The 18,850-nt window shown below is 44.1% G+C and overlaps 2 protein-coding genes across 4 annotated transcripts in view; both read left to right on the top strand.

Moving 5' to 3' along the window:
* Window positions 1-7,678, top strand: part of LOC135323049 (uncharacterized) — a 36,016-nt gene extending 28,338 nt beyond the window's left edge. For all 3 annotated transcript variants that reach the window (XR_010384156.1, XR_010384153.1, XM_064494387.1), the window contains one exon: window positions 7,519-7,678. Coding sequence is in view for 1 of the 3 variants with exons in the window: in XM_064494387.1 (XP_064350457.1) it covers window positions 7,519-7,654 (136 nt within the window). In the remaining 2 variants the exon portion in view is untranslated. The remainder of the gene's footprint in view (window positions 1-7,518) is intronic.
* Window positions 7,679-8,922: 1,244 nt separating this feature from the next.
* LOC135318400 (actin, cytoplasmic 1-like) lies at window positions 8,923-18,435 on the top strand. The gene is made up of 8 exons (XM_010983413.3): window positions 8,923-9,043; window positions 9,943-10,004; window positions 10,881-11,010; window positions 11,442-11,503; window positions 12,406-12,535; window positions 12,956-12,993; window positions 15,317-15,410; window positions 17,162-18,435. Exons 1-8 carry the CDS (start codon window positions 8,938-8,940, stop codon window positions 18,418-18,420), a joined length of 1,881 nt encoding a protein of 626 aa, XP_010981715.3. The 5' UTR covers window positions 8,923-8,937; the 3' UTR covers window positions 18,421-18,435.
* Window positions 18,436-18,850: the final 415 nt, after the last annotated feature.

Below are 18,850 nucleotides of genomic sequence, written 5' to 3'. Positions count from 1 at the left end.
ATAACGACCTGTAGGAACAATCACACTTCATCTGCAAAATGCAGTATCAGGCCGCGGATTGAAATCCAGAGTGATTAGATGTAAAGGGAAATTTTAGCTGGTGTAGAAAGCACAGAATGAGAAAAGTAGAGCCAATAATTTTGTGTAGTCAGTGGAAGCTTTTAGCCATGAAAACTATTAAGCCAAAAACTCCATCTGCAGTTGTGAATTTTATATTCTCCTGAGGCTTGCAGTGATGTAAAATAAGTTCCCAGAGCAACTGTAATGAATCAGACGAAGTACTGTTTATGACTTCTTTCTGTTAGATGATGGGGAGCGCAAGTGAGGGGAACTTCCGAGGCTCACAGAACTGAAGTATTAAGAAGTTATTATGGGAACTGTGTGTGTGGTCAGTGTGCTGTTGTTAGGTGGTGTGTGCACATATTTTTATCATTTTTCTGATCAGAAGGTAGATCTTCTTAGGATCTATGTGCATTTGCCTGTGTGTGTGTGTGTGTGCGTGTGTGTGTGTGTGTTGAGAATTTGGTCATGGGATGAAATACTGTGAACTTACCCACCCTGTACTGAGAGCTGTAGGATCTCCTTCTCTGCTAAAAACACCCTGCTCTTGTCACCACATTCCCATCCGTGACAGCACTACTTTCTAATGAGTGTATGTAGTGTCCTGTTTCTCATGGATCAATGCAATGCATCCATTTATAGTTCATAAAGTTACTTATTATTTTAAATTAAAAGTACTCATATGTATGATGGATTTTATGTTTTTACTCTTACTTACTTTGATGCCTGATTTAATGATGATAGAGGACCCATTTCCTGAGACAAAGCTGACTTGCTGTTAGGAGTCAGGAGCACTCGGGAACACATCCTCGCCCTGCTTGTCCTGACAGCTGCGTGACTCAATGCCATTGGAAGAGGAGTTTCCCGAGACAAAGCCAGCGGTCTCCCTCAGAGCCTCAGGGAGCAGGTCAAAGGACGGGCTCCAGGTGGGTCCCTTTCCAAGGTAGACCTTGGTTCAGGGTAAAGTTCCAGCGCTCACCACCCCTGAGACCCTTAGGTGATTCACATCCCCTCTGTCTTCTCATCCATAAAATGGGTTATTGACAGTGTTATGTAATTGGAATACTGCACTTTGAATTTGGTCAGTTGGCACATTTTATTGCTCAGTGTGAGACCTCAATACCTTTGACTTGATGTTCATTGGTAATTTATAGGGGGCGCCGACTCCTGAGGGCTGGAAGGAATTCTGGTTGACAGTAGGAGGAGACCCAGGATCCCTGAAGCCTGCTCACCCTGGATGGGGCTCAGTCCCTCCAGGCTGGGGGATCCTGGGGCCAGCACAGCACCTGAAGCCTGGCTGTGGAACCAGGAAGGCCCACGGTGTAGTTTGAAACGCAGCCCCACTGTGTCTGTGAGGATCGGCATCAGCTCCCCACAGGACAGGCTCTGGTGTTTCCTCCCTAAGGGCAGCCCATTCTCCTGGAAGTCAGCCCCTACAGGGACAGACATAGAGGCTGGAACCAGCAGTCCCAAGAAAAATGGGAGGTACCAGTGTTTGCAAGTATGGTGACCCCTGGGGAGCTCAGCTCCAGGGAGATCAGAGCCTCAGAGTGGGAAGGACTGTGATGCCAGGATTCCTGCCTTTTCTGCCCCCTCCACTCTGGGCCTTTCCCAGAGTCGGGCCACCCCGGCCCTTCGTCCCCCACCATGCACTGTGGGCTGGCTCCTTGCCTTCTTGCCTTCTCTTGTCTCTGCTTGTCCCTACCTGGTCCGCCTCTGTCACCTCCTCTTTAGGACTTGACCACCACCTGTCTCTCTCAATCACTCCCGCACTGTCTCTCTCCTTGCCTGTCTCTTTCTCTGTCTCTCCACCCAGACCCTCAGGCCCTGGCTCTGGCCCAGCCCTGTCCAGGGCCACAGGGTCCCAGCTCTCCCAGCCCTCCCACTCTCACAGCCAAGTTGTGGCCCCAGCCCTGCTCACAGTGGAGGAGCCCGGTTACAGAGGCTGCTCCTGCTGGTATTTACTGCTGCACCACTGTTCCCCCCTCTTTCTGGGCAGCACAGCCTCACCTTGACCTGTTGGTGGCCCTTGATTTGTTTGTGGCCCAGTCTGGACCCCAGAGCTGCTGCAGGGCTGGCCACCTCCCCCGGCTGGAAGGGGGGAGGGCCCTGTGGGCTTAAGGGGCTCCTGGGGGATTGGACTGAGGGACGTGTAAGGAGCAGGTATTTTCACACACCTCCTCTCTGTGAGTGGCAGAGTCCCAAACCACTGACTGTCCCCTGCCTGTTTCTTACTAAGAGCTCCTGAGCTCCTGAGACTTAGGAGGGAGCTGCTGCCCTCAGTCCTCTTCAGAGTTTGCCTGGAATTGAGGCTCCTGAGGGCAGCTGGCAGGGCAGGGCTGGGGCACAAAGCCTGTATTAGTGCGGGGCCCTGTCACTGGACTCCCGTGGCCACTCCAGGCACCTTACCCATCCCTCACTGTCAGCAGTTGGCCACTTCACGGGGACAGATACGAGGCTCTCTATGACCCTTGAGACTGGCAGGCCCCATGTGATCAGTATTTCTTGATGGAGTGAACACAACCACACCCCATATCAAGATACCAAATCTTCCCACCACCCCAGAAGGATTTCTCTGGCCCCCTCACAGCCAATACTGCCCCAAAGCATAACTTTGCTTCTGCCCTACCTGGGTAGTTTCTGCCTCCTCGGACCTGGGTGTACCTGAGTCACCCAAGTGCAGAGTGGAGGGTGTGACGATATACAATTATACTGTGTAGTTATATATATGGTAAAAATAATAGGGTTTATTCTTATGCAGGTATCATGTGTACCTAAAATTAATGTGTCACATATAGGTGTACTACAGATAAGGACGGCCATATGGGTGTGGTGGTGTGATTAGGATGGTTTGCTGTTTAGATCTTCTCCATCTTGTGGACATTCTATCTGCCTTTTGTAGGAAGTGCTGAGTGAGGGGGAGTGAAGACCTCCTACCCTGCTTGTGCAGGTGATTCCTCTTGGTTCTGTCATTCTTTACCTTACGTCTTTTTCAGCCACTGCCTGTGGGAAACTCTGGGAATCTGGAGAAGGGGGAGGGTGCACCCAGAATTGGAGGGCAGGGAACATGAATTGGGCAGGACCAGAAAGCATAAGGTCAGAAAAGTTTGCAGAGAGGACCCAGGGTTGGATGGCAGTTGGTGGTGGGGGATCAGGTGGGCGGGGCGCATTCTAAAAGTGAGGTCACCCGGAATGTCCACTGTGAGGACAAGGGGCAAAGGTAGGTGATTGGTCGAGAGAGGGCATGAAGCATCAGCGTTGCTAAGGCAGCATTCAGACAGGAGAAGTCTTGGAGGAAGGAATCTTATTCTCTCCAACTGCTCCTGAGAGTCTGCTTGACCTGCTATTTGTTTTCCTGACCTGCTGACCTTCTCCCCTGACTGAACCCTCCTTCCTCCCCTCAAGAGCTTGATTGACCCTCGCCCTTTCTGTGACCCCCTTCTCCTCCCAAGTGCCCAACCCTTCTTCCTGTCACACTCCCTCCCCAATCCTATCCCCAACCCCCCCTCCTCTCCCCTCCCCTCCCCTCCCCCCCACCTCCTGCCTGGGGACCTCAGGGCCCTGAGAGGACCTGGACATGGAGATAATGGGGATGCTTTTCTGCCCCTACGTGCTGGGGTGTACTGGATATGAAAATACAACTGTGAGTAAATGTTGGGCATCGGGTTTCCTCCTTTTTCCTGGGCTCTTCCACACTATGGTTAAATATCTGCTTTCTCACGGGGTCCTTGATGGGAACACATCGTTGGTGCAGACCAAGGCCCTCTGGGCAGGTTTCTTGACCAGCCTGCAGCGGCCCTGGCCACCAGCATTCTCATCAAGATCTGGGTCCTGTCAGGACCTCTTGGACCAAACACAGCAGGTTGACAGGATGAAACCTGAAATAGTTACTTTATTGCATCAAAGAAAGAAATGTGAATGTACTAAAAGCCATTGAGTTGTATGCCTAAAATGGGGAAATGTGTGAATTATATTTAAATAAAGCTGTTTTTTAAAAAGTGAGAAACTGTTATTTACTAGAAGTCATAGTTAGACTGGCTTCTGGAAAGCTTGTCAAGATCCTGCTTCAAGCTGTGCACGTTTGGGTGCCGTCGCTGTGAAGCGCGCTCTCCTGTGAGTACACTCTTCCCAGTGGTGACATGTGGCAGCCCTGGGAGCAGTGGTGTCTCAGCGCTGGGTTGGTGCTAGTCTGTTAAACAGTGAAGTGTCATTTGTGCTCTGTGCTTTCTGGTTTGTTAACTTCTAGCAACAGTTTTTTTTCTTTGAAGTGTATTCTTTTCAGAAATGTTAATGTAACAAAAGTATTCAGTAGCCCTGTAATTTTTAAAATATTTTTACTGACATATAGTCAGTTTGCAATGCTGTGTCAGTTTCTGGTGTACAACAGAATGCTTCAGTCATACAGGAACATACGTATGTTCACTTCCATATTCTTTTTTACCATAAATTACTACTAGACATTAAATATAGTTCCCTGTGCTGTACAGTATAAGCTAGTTGTTGTCTACTTTATGTAGATAGTATTTGTGAATCTCAAACTCCCAACTTTTCCCTTCCCCCCGGTAATCATAAATTTGTTTTCTATGTCTGTGAGTCTGTTTTTGTTTTGTGAATAAGTTTGTCTTTTTTTTTTAGAGTCCACATATAAGTGATATGGCATTTTTCTTTTGCTTTATGACTACTTCACTTAGAATGACATTCTCCAGGTCCATCCTGGAGAATGGCATCATTTTATCATTTTTATGGCTGAGTAGTATTCTATTGTATAAATATGCCACAGATTCTTTATCCTGTCAGTGGACATTTAGGTTGTTTCCATGTCTTGGCTATTGTACATAGTGCTGCTATGAACATTGGGGTGCATGTACCTTTTTGAATTAAGGTTCCCTCTGGATATATGCCCAGGAATGGGATTGTTGGATCATATGGCAAGTCTGTTTTGAGGAATCTCCATAGTGTTTTCCATAATGGCTGCACCAAACTACATTCCTACCAGTAGTGCAGGAGGGTTCCCTTTTCTCCTCAGCTTCTCCAGCATTTATTGTTGGTTGACTTTTGAATGATGGCCCTTCTGACTGGTGTGGGGTGATACGTCATTGTAGTTTTGATTTGCATTTCTCTGATAATTAGCGATATTGAGCAGTTTTTCATGTGCCTTTTGGCCATTTGTATGTCTTCATTGGAGAATTGCTTGTTTAGGTCTTCTGCCTGTTTTGGGATTGGGTTGCTTGTTTTTTTCTTAAGTCATATGAGATGCTTATATATTCCAGAAATTAAGCCCTTGTCAGTCTCATTTTTGCAAATATTTTCTCCCATTCCGTAGGTTGCCTTTTTGTTTTATTTATGGTTTCCTTTGCTGTGCAAAAGCTTCCAAATTTAATCAGGTCCCATTTGTTTACTTTTGCTTTTATTTCTATTGGACTTCTAGCAAATTCTGAGTCATCTCTTTCCTTCTCATCTTGGTGGCTGCCCCCAGGGACTCTGTGTTTGACTAGGTTGACAGGAGCCCTGAGAGCCCAGTCAATGTGAAAATGAGTGGCTGCAGCCTGCTGGGATGTTTATAATGGGGAAATGCCTAGGAGCGACATGACCAGGAGGGGGATGAGTTGTCATCTTTTCTTTAGTGAAGTGTCCAGGTGCAGAGTGTTGGTTTTCCCGAAGCAGAAAAGGTCCTTCATGTCCTTAGAATTGTCCAAATATAAAGAAAATTCAGATACATGCTGTGAAATTTTCACTCTATCAGGAAAAAGCACCTCCACACCCCAAAAAAGAAAGACTGAGAACACCTCATGGATCTAAGTGGGTTTGTTCTGATGGGCTTTCAGCAGATTCTCATGGACCTGGAAAAATTGAGTGTCAGGAACAGTCTGCATGGAGGCAGAATCACGCCACGTGAACACTCCACCCAAAGAAGAGTCTGTTCTTTTTCTTTCGAGCCTACTGAGGAGGACGTTTCTAGGTCGTATTTGTTGGCATTTTTTCCCTCAAAGGGAATGAGGTTGAGTTCTCATAGGTTAGTTAAGCCCTCTTTCCCTAGCACGTCTTTGAGCATTTGGATAAACTAACTTGTCCTCCTCCTCCGTTGCTCATGGCCGCTGACAGAACCTGAGTCCATCAGCCTGGTGGGTAGGCTCTAGGTAGGAGTCAGCTACTGACGTCAGCGCTCAGACAGGACCGTGCGTGACAAGCATGCCCGTGACAGAAGGGGTTTTACCAGTTGGTGCCTAGATGGGGTTTGTCTTTTTGTCCCTTGGTCTGCATGTCTCCCCTTTGTGCTGAGACCCACTGCTCTCTCAGACAGCGGCTACGCAAAGACAGTGTGTGTTTCCCACAGCACACATTTTACTGACCTCAACTGTGAAAGCAGCTGACAATGACAATGTTACCGATTTCAGAGGCTGCTTTCTAGAGGTTTTATTTGCACAAGACTGAAACTTGGTGTCTAGATTAGTACAAATTACATTGCACATTTATTCCCTCCTATAATACTTATAAATCTAGTTTTTAACAAAACTCTGTGTTTGCCTTTTGTTTTGGTGACCGTACACTCCAGAAATACAAATCAATTTTCATTGCGGCTGTTGACGTAGGTGCAATACTATGAAATATGCATGTGAATTATTTGTACTGATTATTTTGAGTTCTCTTTTTATGTAACTTCATTCTTAGGGTTTTAACCATATTATACAAGATAACTCAATTATACAAATCCGTATTTATTTCAGAAGTCTGACATTACATGCTCTGGTTCAGAATCAGAGTGAACATTGAAAAAACCTCCATGGTTTTTAGAAAGTTGGGCTAAAATAAATCATTAATTTTTGTTGGAATAGTAATTTTGACATTATTATAAGAGCTGGTCTGCTTTCTCACTCATGTCCAATTTATAAACGTACAAATACATCTCTGTACATATCTCTGTATTTTAACACATTTTCATTGTGATTTTTCCATACATTTTGGGTGCATTTCTGGAGATATTTCATAGAAGTTTGTCCAGATACTTCATGAACATACAATAGAAGGTGTAGGCTTCCCATCACCTGTAGGTTTGCGTTTCCTCATTTTCAATTTCAAGTTGGCTTCTACATTCATAAGTTAAGTTCTGTTAACTATTTTAAAAATATTTGCAATGTGTCGGCAAAGTCAAATCTCTAACATTTTGTGTGTCATATTTTTCTGCAGCTTTAGTCTGGTGTGTTTACATGTAATATCAGCACCTTTCCAATGATACAGTTTATTGATATTTGACATATGTGAGCAGTAGTGAAACTATCACTAAATGAAGGCAGTAAACATGCCCACACTCCCAACAGCTTGCTCCTGCTCCTTTTGAACTCAAGTGTCCCTTCTTGCCTCTCTGAGGAGCTGTGGTTTAGGGTTTCTAAAGATGATTCTCTGTGACAGATATGCTGTAAATGTCTTTGAGGTTCCTCATTATCTCCAATATCTTTTCAGATCCTCGAGACTCTGGTTCTCCTTTTCCATCCTGGGTCTGGTGTTTATGAACTTCTGTGGAAGCTTACTCTTCTTGCTGCCTCCTGGGGAGTTTCTAGTTTTCTCTTGTTCGTTTGGAGGACCGTCCGCACTGTGAGTATTACGAAAGTACCTTATAGTGTCCTTTTAATCACATCTAACAGGAATTTTTATAGTCACTGGACATTTTATTTGCCTGCCTGGGCCAGAATCCAGGAGTCTTTTCTTTGTTTCCTTTTAGATAACTAACTTGAACAGAAATTAGTTTTGAAATGGAAATTTGTTGCAAAATGCTATCTTTATAGTAAGAATTCAATGAGCAAGACAACAGTATATTCTCAATGAGACAATGGCAATTTATAAACTCTTCTCTTCAGTAGCGAAACAGGAAGGTTAAGTGTTTGGTGAGCCCATCTCTCTCCCCACCTGCCCCTGTCTGTGTGTTGGGTGACAGGAGACAGGGACGCTCAGTGTTCCCTGAGCTAGTGTGAAGTGAAGGGAACATCTGTGGTTTTCTGTTCTCTGTTTGCCCTCCGTGCATGCATTCTTCTATAGCCACATTATTGCCACTGGAGCTTCGACCCTGTGATGATACTCCAATATCTTGGCAAGGTTAGGGCTGGCCTCAGTCTCTGATCATCAGTTAAAGTTTCGAATGAAGAAATATGTGTTAAGGGTCAGGGAAGTGTGTCTTTACATTGTGTTACAGTGGAGTCCTGCCTGGGTTTTATTGAGCTGTTATTCCTCAGATGATGACTCGTGTCTGAGTCAGGAAGCACGTTCGCTTCTTGAAAATGGTCGCTGTCTGTCCTGCTGCTGTGTGTGCTTGTATTACAGCCATTGCTCACTTTCATTCTCATCTCATGTCTCATTTGATGTCCGTTTGTTTTTAGTGGTCTTGACAAATCTTACGACTTCATATGATACAGTTGCTTGTCAATTCAACAGTCAACTCTATACGATTTCAGAAAAGCTTTCACTGAATGAAAGGGGTGCATGTTAGTATAAAAATTTTGCCTTTTAGTTTCTCCTCTCTCTCTCTCTCTCTCTCTCAAAGGTTACACAGCAATCCAGGTTCTGGACTTACGTGTGGATGTTTGGTTTGACCAAAAAAAAATCGGATAAATGATGCATTACAACAACATATTATGAAAATAATACAGTTCAGTGTTATTAAACATGAATATGCATTATGAAAATTAAAATAGATTGGTGTTTGTTTAATAGAATTGTCTGGGCACCCGATGGAGGGGAGGGTGCCCGGTGCTGACAGCTGCTGCGTTGGGTTCCAGCTTTTGTCCGTTTTGATCCTTTTGTCTGTCATCCAACCCAGCTCTCCCTTGTGTTCTGCAGGTGACCTTGGGGGCTGGAGGGCCCCATCCTTTCACAGAACCAGCCTGCATGGCCTGCCTCATGAGCAGCCCATCATCACCCAGTGGGCCGCCTGCACCTGGGCCACCCTTGTGCCCTGTGCAGCCTTGCCCACCAGCACCACCTGCTCCACTTGGTAAGATTAAAACATATTCCTCTGTTTCTTCCTTGAGTCACTGCAAAAGAAGGGCAGATCACTCTCCAGGGCTTCCCAGCGCATGGGCAACCCTGACTGGGGCCACTGGCATGTTCCTCTAGTCCCTTAGCAGACACACTTGATGGACCACGTCTTCCCCACCCAGACCTGGGGAAGAGGTGTCTCTTGTAGAGTGAAAAAGAGTCCTCTGATGGAAGGAAGATATGCTTGTGTTTCACACGGGCTTTCAACATCGACCACGTTCCGGGCTCCCTGAAGGAGAAGCCCGCCCATATCATTTTCTCCAGCGTGTGGAGCCTGGACCTTCCACAGTTGATGATTAGCTATGGAAACACCTGAACCCGTGGCCTGTGGTATCTTCCTCAAGGGTCATGAGACCTGTCTAAGCTCAGTGTGATGTGAGAAAGTTTGTAATATGTCAGGGAAGGCTCAAAGGTTGTTATGCTTCAGCAAACTAACATGTTTTGTAAGATAGTGAACACTGAAAGATATTTTCTTTATGTATTTTATCAATGCTGAGCAGCTAGTTTACAGTGTGGAAGGATATACGTGAGTTGTAAATAGAATACATGCTTACTTAGCATGCAGGTTTTCCTGGGTTGAATCCCAGGTACCTTTGTATAAAAAGGCTTGAAATGTTACAAAACTAAAGTGTGGAAATCTACGTTTCATACCCTTTCTTTATACATGAATTTTTAGCGTGCATTTTCAAATATACTTTAACCGTGATTAAATATTTTCTCCAGAAAATGCTGTCTTTCAAGTTCTTTTCTGCCAGATTTCTATTGAAGTACCTATAAAACAGTATACACGCTTACTGGTGTTTCAGTTTATACTAAAGATACTCTCATTAATGTATGTCTGACTGCGTTCTACAGATGCTATATCAATGTGCCCATCTGAAGAAGAGAAAGAAAAACCTTCTTCTTCCAATCTGGAGGTACTTTCTCTTGTTACTATTTTTCCCATTATTTTAACGTTTAAGTATTACACGTTAATAAAAAAAACAGGTGTTTGTTTTCACTTGGCAATTTCTCATTTCCATTTGCAGATTAAAAGTTTTGACTACAATCTTTAATTTATTACTGAGAAAGTTATTCTTTCCTTAATGTCACAGGACAACATGATGTAATTCTGTTAATATTCCACTCTGCTCTAATCAAACCACTGACTGTATCTGAAAACATTCTTTAGGGGGCGTCAAAAAATATTTTATTAAAGAATATTGAAATTTGGTACTTACATGTGGAGGTTAGGTTTCCTTGGAATTATTTCTCCTTTTCGTAGCCATAGTCATTTGAAAGTTATCAAGGGATGTCTGACCTTGAATGTAGGGTATTTGCTCTTTTCCATTGCATCGCCAATAACAGTGTTGTAGTCTCCCTTGTGACTTCTTATGCTGCTTGACGCCTCAGCCTTGGACTCAGGCTGACCTTCCCTACAGTCGCCATCGCTTCCTCTTGTGTGCACTGGGTGTGTCTTTGAAGAGACACTGCGGTCTTCCCAGCACTCCGTGAACAATCGACCTGCAACAGACTCTCCTGTCTTTGTGCCGTTACTGTATGCGTTCACCTGGGTTGGAGAGCGGTCAGACTTTTGTGTGCTGAGTCATTATCCTGGCTCTGTACCTCTGGCAGAGTGGAGAGAAGAGTCTCTGTTTTATGTGTATTGCCAGCTCCTCCCAGGAGAGGGCTTATGATTGGAGAGAAGGAGTAAATACTTGTTTTTCCCATGACTAATTGAGTGAAAGACCATGTGTGTGAATATGATGGTTTCCGACGTTCGGCTCTTGTTTAATTGTCTTCTGTGTTCCAAGGAGTCGGTGACTGAGCCAGAGATTGGCAAACCAGAAAATGTTAGTGAGACGTTTGGAATTGCTCCAGGGGAAGTAACAGAGCATGACCCGTTGATCTGTGTCGATGGAGCTGACACAACTACCACGTTCGGTAAGTTAGTTTACTGGTATGGAGTTTTTCCTTTCTTTTTTGTCTTAGTCAGGTGTCTGTGCAGAAACTCATTTTCGGAGGGGAGGAGTACAGCTCTGCGGTAGAGTGAATGCCGTGCTTAGCATGCAGGAGTTCCGGCGTTCAGTGCCCATTGCCTCCCTCAAAAAGAATGCCTACCGTGAAACATCTGAAAGGTGTAGATCCTGACACAATAACCGTTCCTTTTTCTGCGGTTGGCTTTGGCCACCTGTCTTGACAAAGATCCCAGCACGACGTTGCTTCTCTTTCCAGAAGGTGCTTTAGCCCTCTGAAATTCTTTTGTGCCCCCTTGATTGGACTGAAATACGCATGAGTGGAGATAGATGAGGGTGGGTGTTTGAAGTGTACATGGTATGTGTTCTCATCAGTGTACGTGTGACTCCATTTTACAGGCCACTTGACGATGCCCGAAAGCGGAGAATCGGACGAGGCCGAGGTTTTCTCTGATAAAGAGGTACTGTCTCCCTTTGTTACTGTTCTTCTCCTTCGTTTGACAGATAAGCCTCAGGGGATGCCACAACAGAAACGCACGGGTGCTTTGAGTGTGCGTTCTCAAGTTTGCATTTGCCCGTGAACATGTCGGGCTTACGGTTTATCAGCGTACCCTTAACGCAGTTACTGTGTGCTTCGTGTCATGGGACTGCCTGACGCACCTGTATTGGTTTTGGAGACTCACCTCATCAAACCGGTGTCTGTATCTAAACGTTGGGGTCAAGTTCTCTTCCGTTAAGGGTTTATCACGGGACACTGAATGTGGACAGAGTTCTGTGAAAGTCAGGTGGTTTCCTGTCGTGCTTTGATTGATAGTGTCTCTTCTTTGTAGCCATCCGGATTTGAAAGTTATCAAGGGCTGTCTGGCCTCGAACGTAGGGTATTTGCTCTTCTCCCGTCCGTCGCCAGTAACAGTGTTGTAGTCTCCCTTGTGACTTCTTCCGCTGCTTGACGCCTCAGCCTTTGACTCAGGCTGCCCTTCCCTGGAATCGCCTTCGCTTCCCCCTGTGTGCACTGGGTGTGTCTTTGAAGACACGGTGCGGTCTTCCCAGCACTCCGTGACCTATCGACCTGCAGCAGACTCTCCTGTCCTTTGTGCCCTTACTGCATGCATTCACCTGGGTTGGAGAGCGGTCAGACTTCTGTGTGCTGAGTCGTTTTCCTGGCTCTCTACCTGTGGCAGGATCGAGAGAAGAGTCTCTCTTTTATGTGTATTGCCAGCTCCTCCCAGGAGAGGGCCTACGATGTGAGAGAAGGAGTCCACATTTGGTTGTCCCCACGACTAAGTGAGTGAAAGACCACGTGTGTGAACATGATGGTTTCTGACGTTTGGTCCTTGTTTTATTTTTTTGTGTGTGTTCCTAGGAAGGGTTGAGTGAGCCTGAGATTGACAGATCAGTATATGTTTCTGAGATGATTGACATTGCTTCAGAGGAACGAACAGATGATGGCCATTTGACGTATGTTATTGGAGAACAAAAAAGCTGTACATTAAGTAAGTTAATGAACATGTATGTCAGTTTTTTCTCTATGGTAGTACCTAGTTTGCCCTCGGTGAATATTTTAGCTCAGTAAGAGATTGAATGTATGCATTGCAGGTAGTAATATTTGGTTCAGTATTGAGTATCTCAAAAAAAAATGTTATCAAATTCTACTGTGTGTAAACATATATGTTATGACCATTTCTTGTTGTGTTTTCCATTTAACGTCTATCTTCGTAACTATCCCATGTATGACGAAGTTTGTTGTCCAGAAAATGGTAGAACTTTTGAAAATGTCTTTTGCTACTTTATTATATAGTAATATCTGTGAGTGGCAGTTGATGAAAATGTGTTTTCAAAATTTAATTTGTTAGTATTCTGATTTATGTATCTTTGACTTATTTTTATATGTGATGTTTCAACTTTTTATTTAGGAATCCAAGAAGAAACAGAATCATCTTCTCATTTGGAGGTAGTATTCTATTTTTATTATTATTGGTATCATTTTAAAATATTAACTGAGTTATGTTAATACATAAGTGAAGGGGTGGTCTGAGATTAATTTCTCTTTTTGCATTTTCCAATCCATATTTTTCTTGTTTTTCAATCTGCCATTATGAAATTCATTGAGTACTTAAAGTCATACAAGTACCTGTTATCCTCTTGTTAATTTTGCAGACCTGCTTAATGAAACCAGTGGTTATAGCCCGAAAAGCAATGCTTAGTTGTCCTATGGAATCGATTTGACTTCTTGAGTTGTTTTCTCTAAAAAGTAAAGAGTTACTCTTTTTCAGCCTGTGACCAGTTGTGTGTGTTTCTTATAAATGGATTTGTCCAACTCTCAAGGCACATTCAGAGAAAAATATTTGGGTCAAAAAGAAGACTGTTTTCATGTTGTTGTGTTTTATGTTTTTGTCAATTTGACCTTGAAAAGCAAATGCCTGTGAAATGGAATTATTACAGTTTTCTTGTCAAGTAGATCTGCAGGGATAATTTCATGTAAATCAAAAGCATGGTGAAGATTAGTAAATATGTGGGGTTAGTATACCAACAGTTTGGGTTAGTGACATCGTAACGAGGACAGCCCGTTTTGGATAGTTAGTGTGGCCTGCATGTTGTATTTTGATCGTGACCCTAGTTGAAGTATTGTAAGTAACAATGATGAAGTGTTCTAAGCTGCCAGCTGTGAAGAGAGGTAAATTGACCCTGAACTCTTGGATCTAGACAGCTGCAGCCTAGTGGCACAGCACTGTATTTCAAGTCCACAGATACGTTGGCATCTTTGTTCTGTCATGCATAAGCTGTGGGGTCTTGGAAAAACTTGTTGGAGCTGTTTGAATGTCAGTGACCTTGTTGGTAAAATGGCACTGACACTTAACTCTGAGGTTTGTGCAGTGAACAAATGTGGTAACAAATGTGAAAACATGTCATGTGTAAATGGTGCTATAGAGTGTAAGACAGGATGATCACAGTGACAATGAATGACTTACTAAGTGTTGAGGACACTTTCTGACACCTGAAGGACAATAAAATGGCAGTGGATAGTTAAGAGTGGGAAAGTTAGAGTGGGCATGTGGATTTCTCATTTGGGGTGTGTCGTGTTTCAGTAGAGTATTAGTGGAGATCTCTGATAGGTATAGAGTGGTTTGGTACTTGAGGCCATCTTGAGATTTTCAGTGTTTTGACCTTAAAGAAATTCCTGCTCCTGAACACCAGCTGCGTGCTGGGCAGTTAGACACTGAACTGAGGGGTTGAGGGGTTAGGCTGTAGTGGTAGGAACAGAAGAACAAGTAAACAGGACTCCTCTGTCAGTCACAGTAAGTCCTTCAGGTAAAGAAAATGGAGAACGTTAGTTTTGACAGAAGTGGAGTGTCTGTAGTTAGGATGGGTGTGGAGTAAGAGTGGAATTCACTGAGTTGGCGCAGATCAGGATGTGACCGAAGCTGCCAGGGGAAGGACGGGAAGGAGCCAGTCGCGTGAGGGCCCAGGGAAGGAATGTTCTGCACAGAGAGAAATCCTTGTAGTTTTTTGAAGAATTGCATAACTATACTTAAAAATTCTGCTGTTATTAAGACATCAGTGTTTTTCTTACTACTTTGCTACTTTATTCAGCTAGTTTTCCTAACTATAAAAGTTTTATCAAATAATAGATTATGCTAAGCCATTGTTTACTGAAATGAAGCAACTTCTACAGTGTTCTGTCAGTACTCAGTGTGACAGACTCCAAGGTTTGTTTTCATGTCAAGGATCTCAATTTAGTACTAAATCCGTATCTGTCCTTAGAAATATTTTAAATTTATAGCAAGTATATTTATTAAAGTACTTGTTTTAAAATAGGTGCATTTTAAATTTTACTTTTTTATTGAAGTGTAGTCAATTTACAATGTTAGTTTCACATGTACTACAAAGCAATTCAATTTTACCTACAAAAATACGCATTTTTAAATATATCTTCATTTTTGTGGGGGAATGTAGAATGGAGTTGTTTTGAAGTTAATTCTTTGTTGAAATGTGAATATAAGTCAATATTTTGCCTGTGAAAATACTTGCTCTGGCTTTCCATGTTCAGCTTACTGAATCAAAAGCCAAATGAAAATAAAAGATAGGCTTGATCTAGAGAATGTATATAAAGTTTTCTACTTAAATGTTTGGTTTCCCAAGACACTCTTCTCTTGTTTTTAAGTCTAATTGCTTTTAAAATAGGAAGGTTTTTTTTTTTAAGTTATGAGATGCAGGAGTTTTCTTAGGGATTAGGAATTCTTTATGTGACTCATTATTAATATTGATTTTAACAGAGTATCTCTGAGAGTCTCCCACAAATGTATGTGGATATTTCACCTGGAGCTGCAGGTCAAACAGGAAAAAATATATTAAGTGGACAAATAGAAGGTAAGATCTGTATTTTATTAAAAAGTCATTTGACAGAATGTTGATTTCCATGAATTCTGATATATTCTAAAAGCCAAAGAAAATCACCTCGTGAAGGTATAGTGAGGAAAAAATGAGAAAAGGGAGGTAAATTGTATAACTTAGGTGTCAGCGACAGATTAAATTGAGAGTGCCATTTAAGGAGCTAAATTATTTCATTTCAGGATGCTCTGTGACCTAAGGACAGTCAGGAAATTAGGCGGGAAAGAGGGGATGAAGAATGAGAGCGGCAGAGGGGACAGGCAGTAAATGAAGGGAAAGGAGGTAGGGGCCTGTGGGAGAGGGTGGGAAGGTAGATCAGTTCTTTGGAAAAAGAAAGAGTGAAATGTGAGATGGACCTGAAGTGAGCTTCCAGCACTGTAGCTTGTCCGAGAAGCACGAATGTTCCCACTGTCCCCGTCCTCCTCATTGTTAGGCAGGCAGTGAGGGCTGAGGTGCCTGATCACGCAGAGCTGGGTTCTACCTGCCGTGGGTGAACACAGGCAGATGTGGGCAGCTGTAAATGGACCTTCATGTCATGTAGTGTGTTGCTGCCTTACAGGATGGTGTCACCTAGGCCAAAAGAGAATAAGGAAGAGGAAGAGAGCAGGGTGTGTTGTGGGGGGGGGGGGCAGGGAAGCTGTTTCCTGGTAAATAGTCCATTAGAAAGTTTGCAACTTCTAATGCAGTTTCAATTTGGGGAAGTGTTATAGTGGGCACTTGAGGCTAGATTTTTCAGAAGGATCAATTAAGTCAAATAGACTCGGTATAGACCAGACTGTCTCAAATTTTAACTAGTCACCTGGGGACCCAGTGAAAAGTGCACATTCTGAACAGTAGGCCTGAGAGTCTGCATTTCTAACGAGTTCTAAGCTGACACTCTTGTTGCTTGTCTTGAGACCATGCTCAGAGTAGCAAGAGGGTAGATTTGTGTTTAGAGAAATCTGGGAGAAGAGACACTAGAGAGTTCAAGACATAAAGCATCAAGGAAAAGCTTAATTTTGTTTTTCTTTCTGAGCACGTTTATAGCCAGAGGGAGGCAAAGAGTTGAATCAGAAATTACCGATGTAAGATCCTCCCATTAAGCAGAGAGAAAAAAGAAGTGGTGGGGATAATCCATCAAAAGAATATAAAAGGGGGGAAGAATTAAGACCACAGATCTAGAGCTACCTTTGAAAAGGAAAGGATACAGTGAAAGGAAAGAGGAAGAAAAGGTGATAGGTAGGTGATCTGGGAATTGATGAGGAAACTTGAGAGAACTCCTTTCAGATGGCTTCATATGTTTGCACTAAAGCAAGATTAGATCATTTCCACTGCAGAGAATTCCTGAAGCAGAAAGGGGCTAGAACTGGGGTAAAACACAGCCACTCCTCACAACTATCAGGCATCAAGGCTATATGTTGCATTGGCATTTGTTACTCAAATGAGATTAATTTCAGTATGGAAGCACTAGCTTTTTTTTTTTTTTAAGGATAGCTAATTTTTTGATGATTTTTTCATAGAAAGGCTTTTAAACATTAGCATGAGGTACCAAACCAAACTAATTTTGGAAACAAAAGAAATTAATAGCATTCATTCCCTAAATGCTAAAAATACTGTTTTCAGTGAATACTACAGTGATCTTGAAATATAAAAGACTTAATATCTAATAATTCTGTGGCAATTAAATTAATTTTTTTCATTTTCAATAATCTTACGTCAATATTGAAAACCTAATATACATTATTTCTTAGGTGTGTCTTACATATCTTCTTGCACGAGTGGGTCAAGAAACTTCAAGATGACAGCTGAGACCACATCCACTCCAACAGCACAGGCCTCTCACCGCTCTGCCTTTGCCACTGGTCTACACCACCACCAGTTTGCCATGGATAACAATACTGCTGCAATCGTGGTCGACAACGGCTCCGGCATGTGCAAGGCCGGCTTCGCGGGCAACGATGCCCCCCAGGCCATCTTCCCCTCTGTCGTGGGACGCCCGAGGTACCAGGGTGTCATGGTAGGCATGGGCCAGAAGGACTCCTACGTAGGTAATGAGGCTCAAAGCAAGAGAGGCATCCTGACCCTCAAGTACCCCATCGAACATGGCATTGTCACCAACTGGGATGACATGGAGAAGATCTGGCACCACACCTTCTATGAGCTGCGCGTGGCCCCCGAGGAGCACCCCGTGCTGCTGACTGAGGCCCCACTGAACCCCAAGGCCAACCGTGAGAAGATGACTCAGATCATGTTCGAGACCTTCAACACCCCAGCCATGTACATGGCCATCCAGGCTGTGCTGTCCCTGTACACCTCTGGCCGCACCACTGGCATTGTGATGGACTCTGGTGATGGGGTCACTCACACTGTGCCCACCTACGAGGGGTATGCCCTCCCCCATGCCATCCTGCGTCTGGACCTGGCTGGCCGGGACCTGACGGACTACCTCATGAAGATCCTCATGGAACGTGGCTACAGGTTCACCACCACGGCCGAGCGGGAAATCATGCGTGACATCAAGGAGAAGCTCTGCTACGTCGCCCTGGACTTGGAGCAGGAGATAGCCACTGCCGCCTCCAGCTCCTCCCTGGAGAAGAGCTACGAGCTGCCCGATGGTCAGGTCATCACCATCGGCAGCGAGCGCTTCCGCTGCCCCGAGGCTCTCTTCCAGCCCGCCTTCCTGGGCCTGGAAGCCTGTGGCATCCACGAGACTACCTTCAACTCCATCATGAAGTGTGACGTGGACATCCGCAAGGACCTCTATGCCAACACGGTGCTGTCTGGTGGGACCACCATGTACCCTGGCATCACCGGCAGGATGCAGAAGGAGCTCACCGCCCTGGCCCCCAGCATGGTGAAGGTCAAGATCATTGCGCCCTCTGAGCGCAAGTACTCCGTGTGGATGGGCGGCTCCATCCTGGCCTCGCTGCCCACCTTCCAGCAGATGTGGATCAGCAACCAGGAGTATGATGAGTCTGGTCCCTCCATCATCCACCGCAAGTGCTTCTAGGCGGACTGAGTTACCTTCCACCCTTTTCATGACAAAACCTAACTTGCACAGAAAAGGTGATGAGATTGTCATAGCTTTATTTAGTTTTTTTTTTTCTTTTGAATTTTTTTTTTTATTTTTTTGGTACTGACTCAGGATTTAAAAACTGGAACATTGAAAGTGACAGCAGGCAGTTGGGTCAAGCATCCCTGAAGTTCTACCTTGTGGCTAAGGACTTCGTACATTTTTTAAAATAGTCATTTCAAATATAAGATGCATTGTTATAGGAAGTCCCTTGCCTTCCTGAAAGCTGCCCCACTTCTCTAAGGAGAAGGGCCAGTCCTTGCCTAAATCCACACAGGGGAGGGTGATGGCATTGCTTTTGTGTAAGTGATGGTCTCCAAAAAAAAAACAAACATTACCTTAAATCTTGTTTTTATTTGTTTTATTT

The sequence above is a fragment of the Camelus dromedarius genome, chromosome 15 (assembly GCF_036321535.1).
Source record: "Camelus dromedarius isolate mCamDro1 chromosome 15, mCamDro1.pat, whole genome shotgun sequence".
Lineage (NCBI taxonomy): Eukaryota > Metazoa > Chordata > Mammalia > Artiodactyla > Camelidae > Camelus > Camelus dromedarius.
The sequence above is the reverse complement of the archived record's forward strand: the minus strand, read 5'-3'. Positions and strand labels throughout refer to the sequence as shown.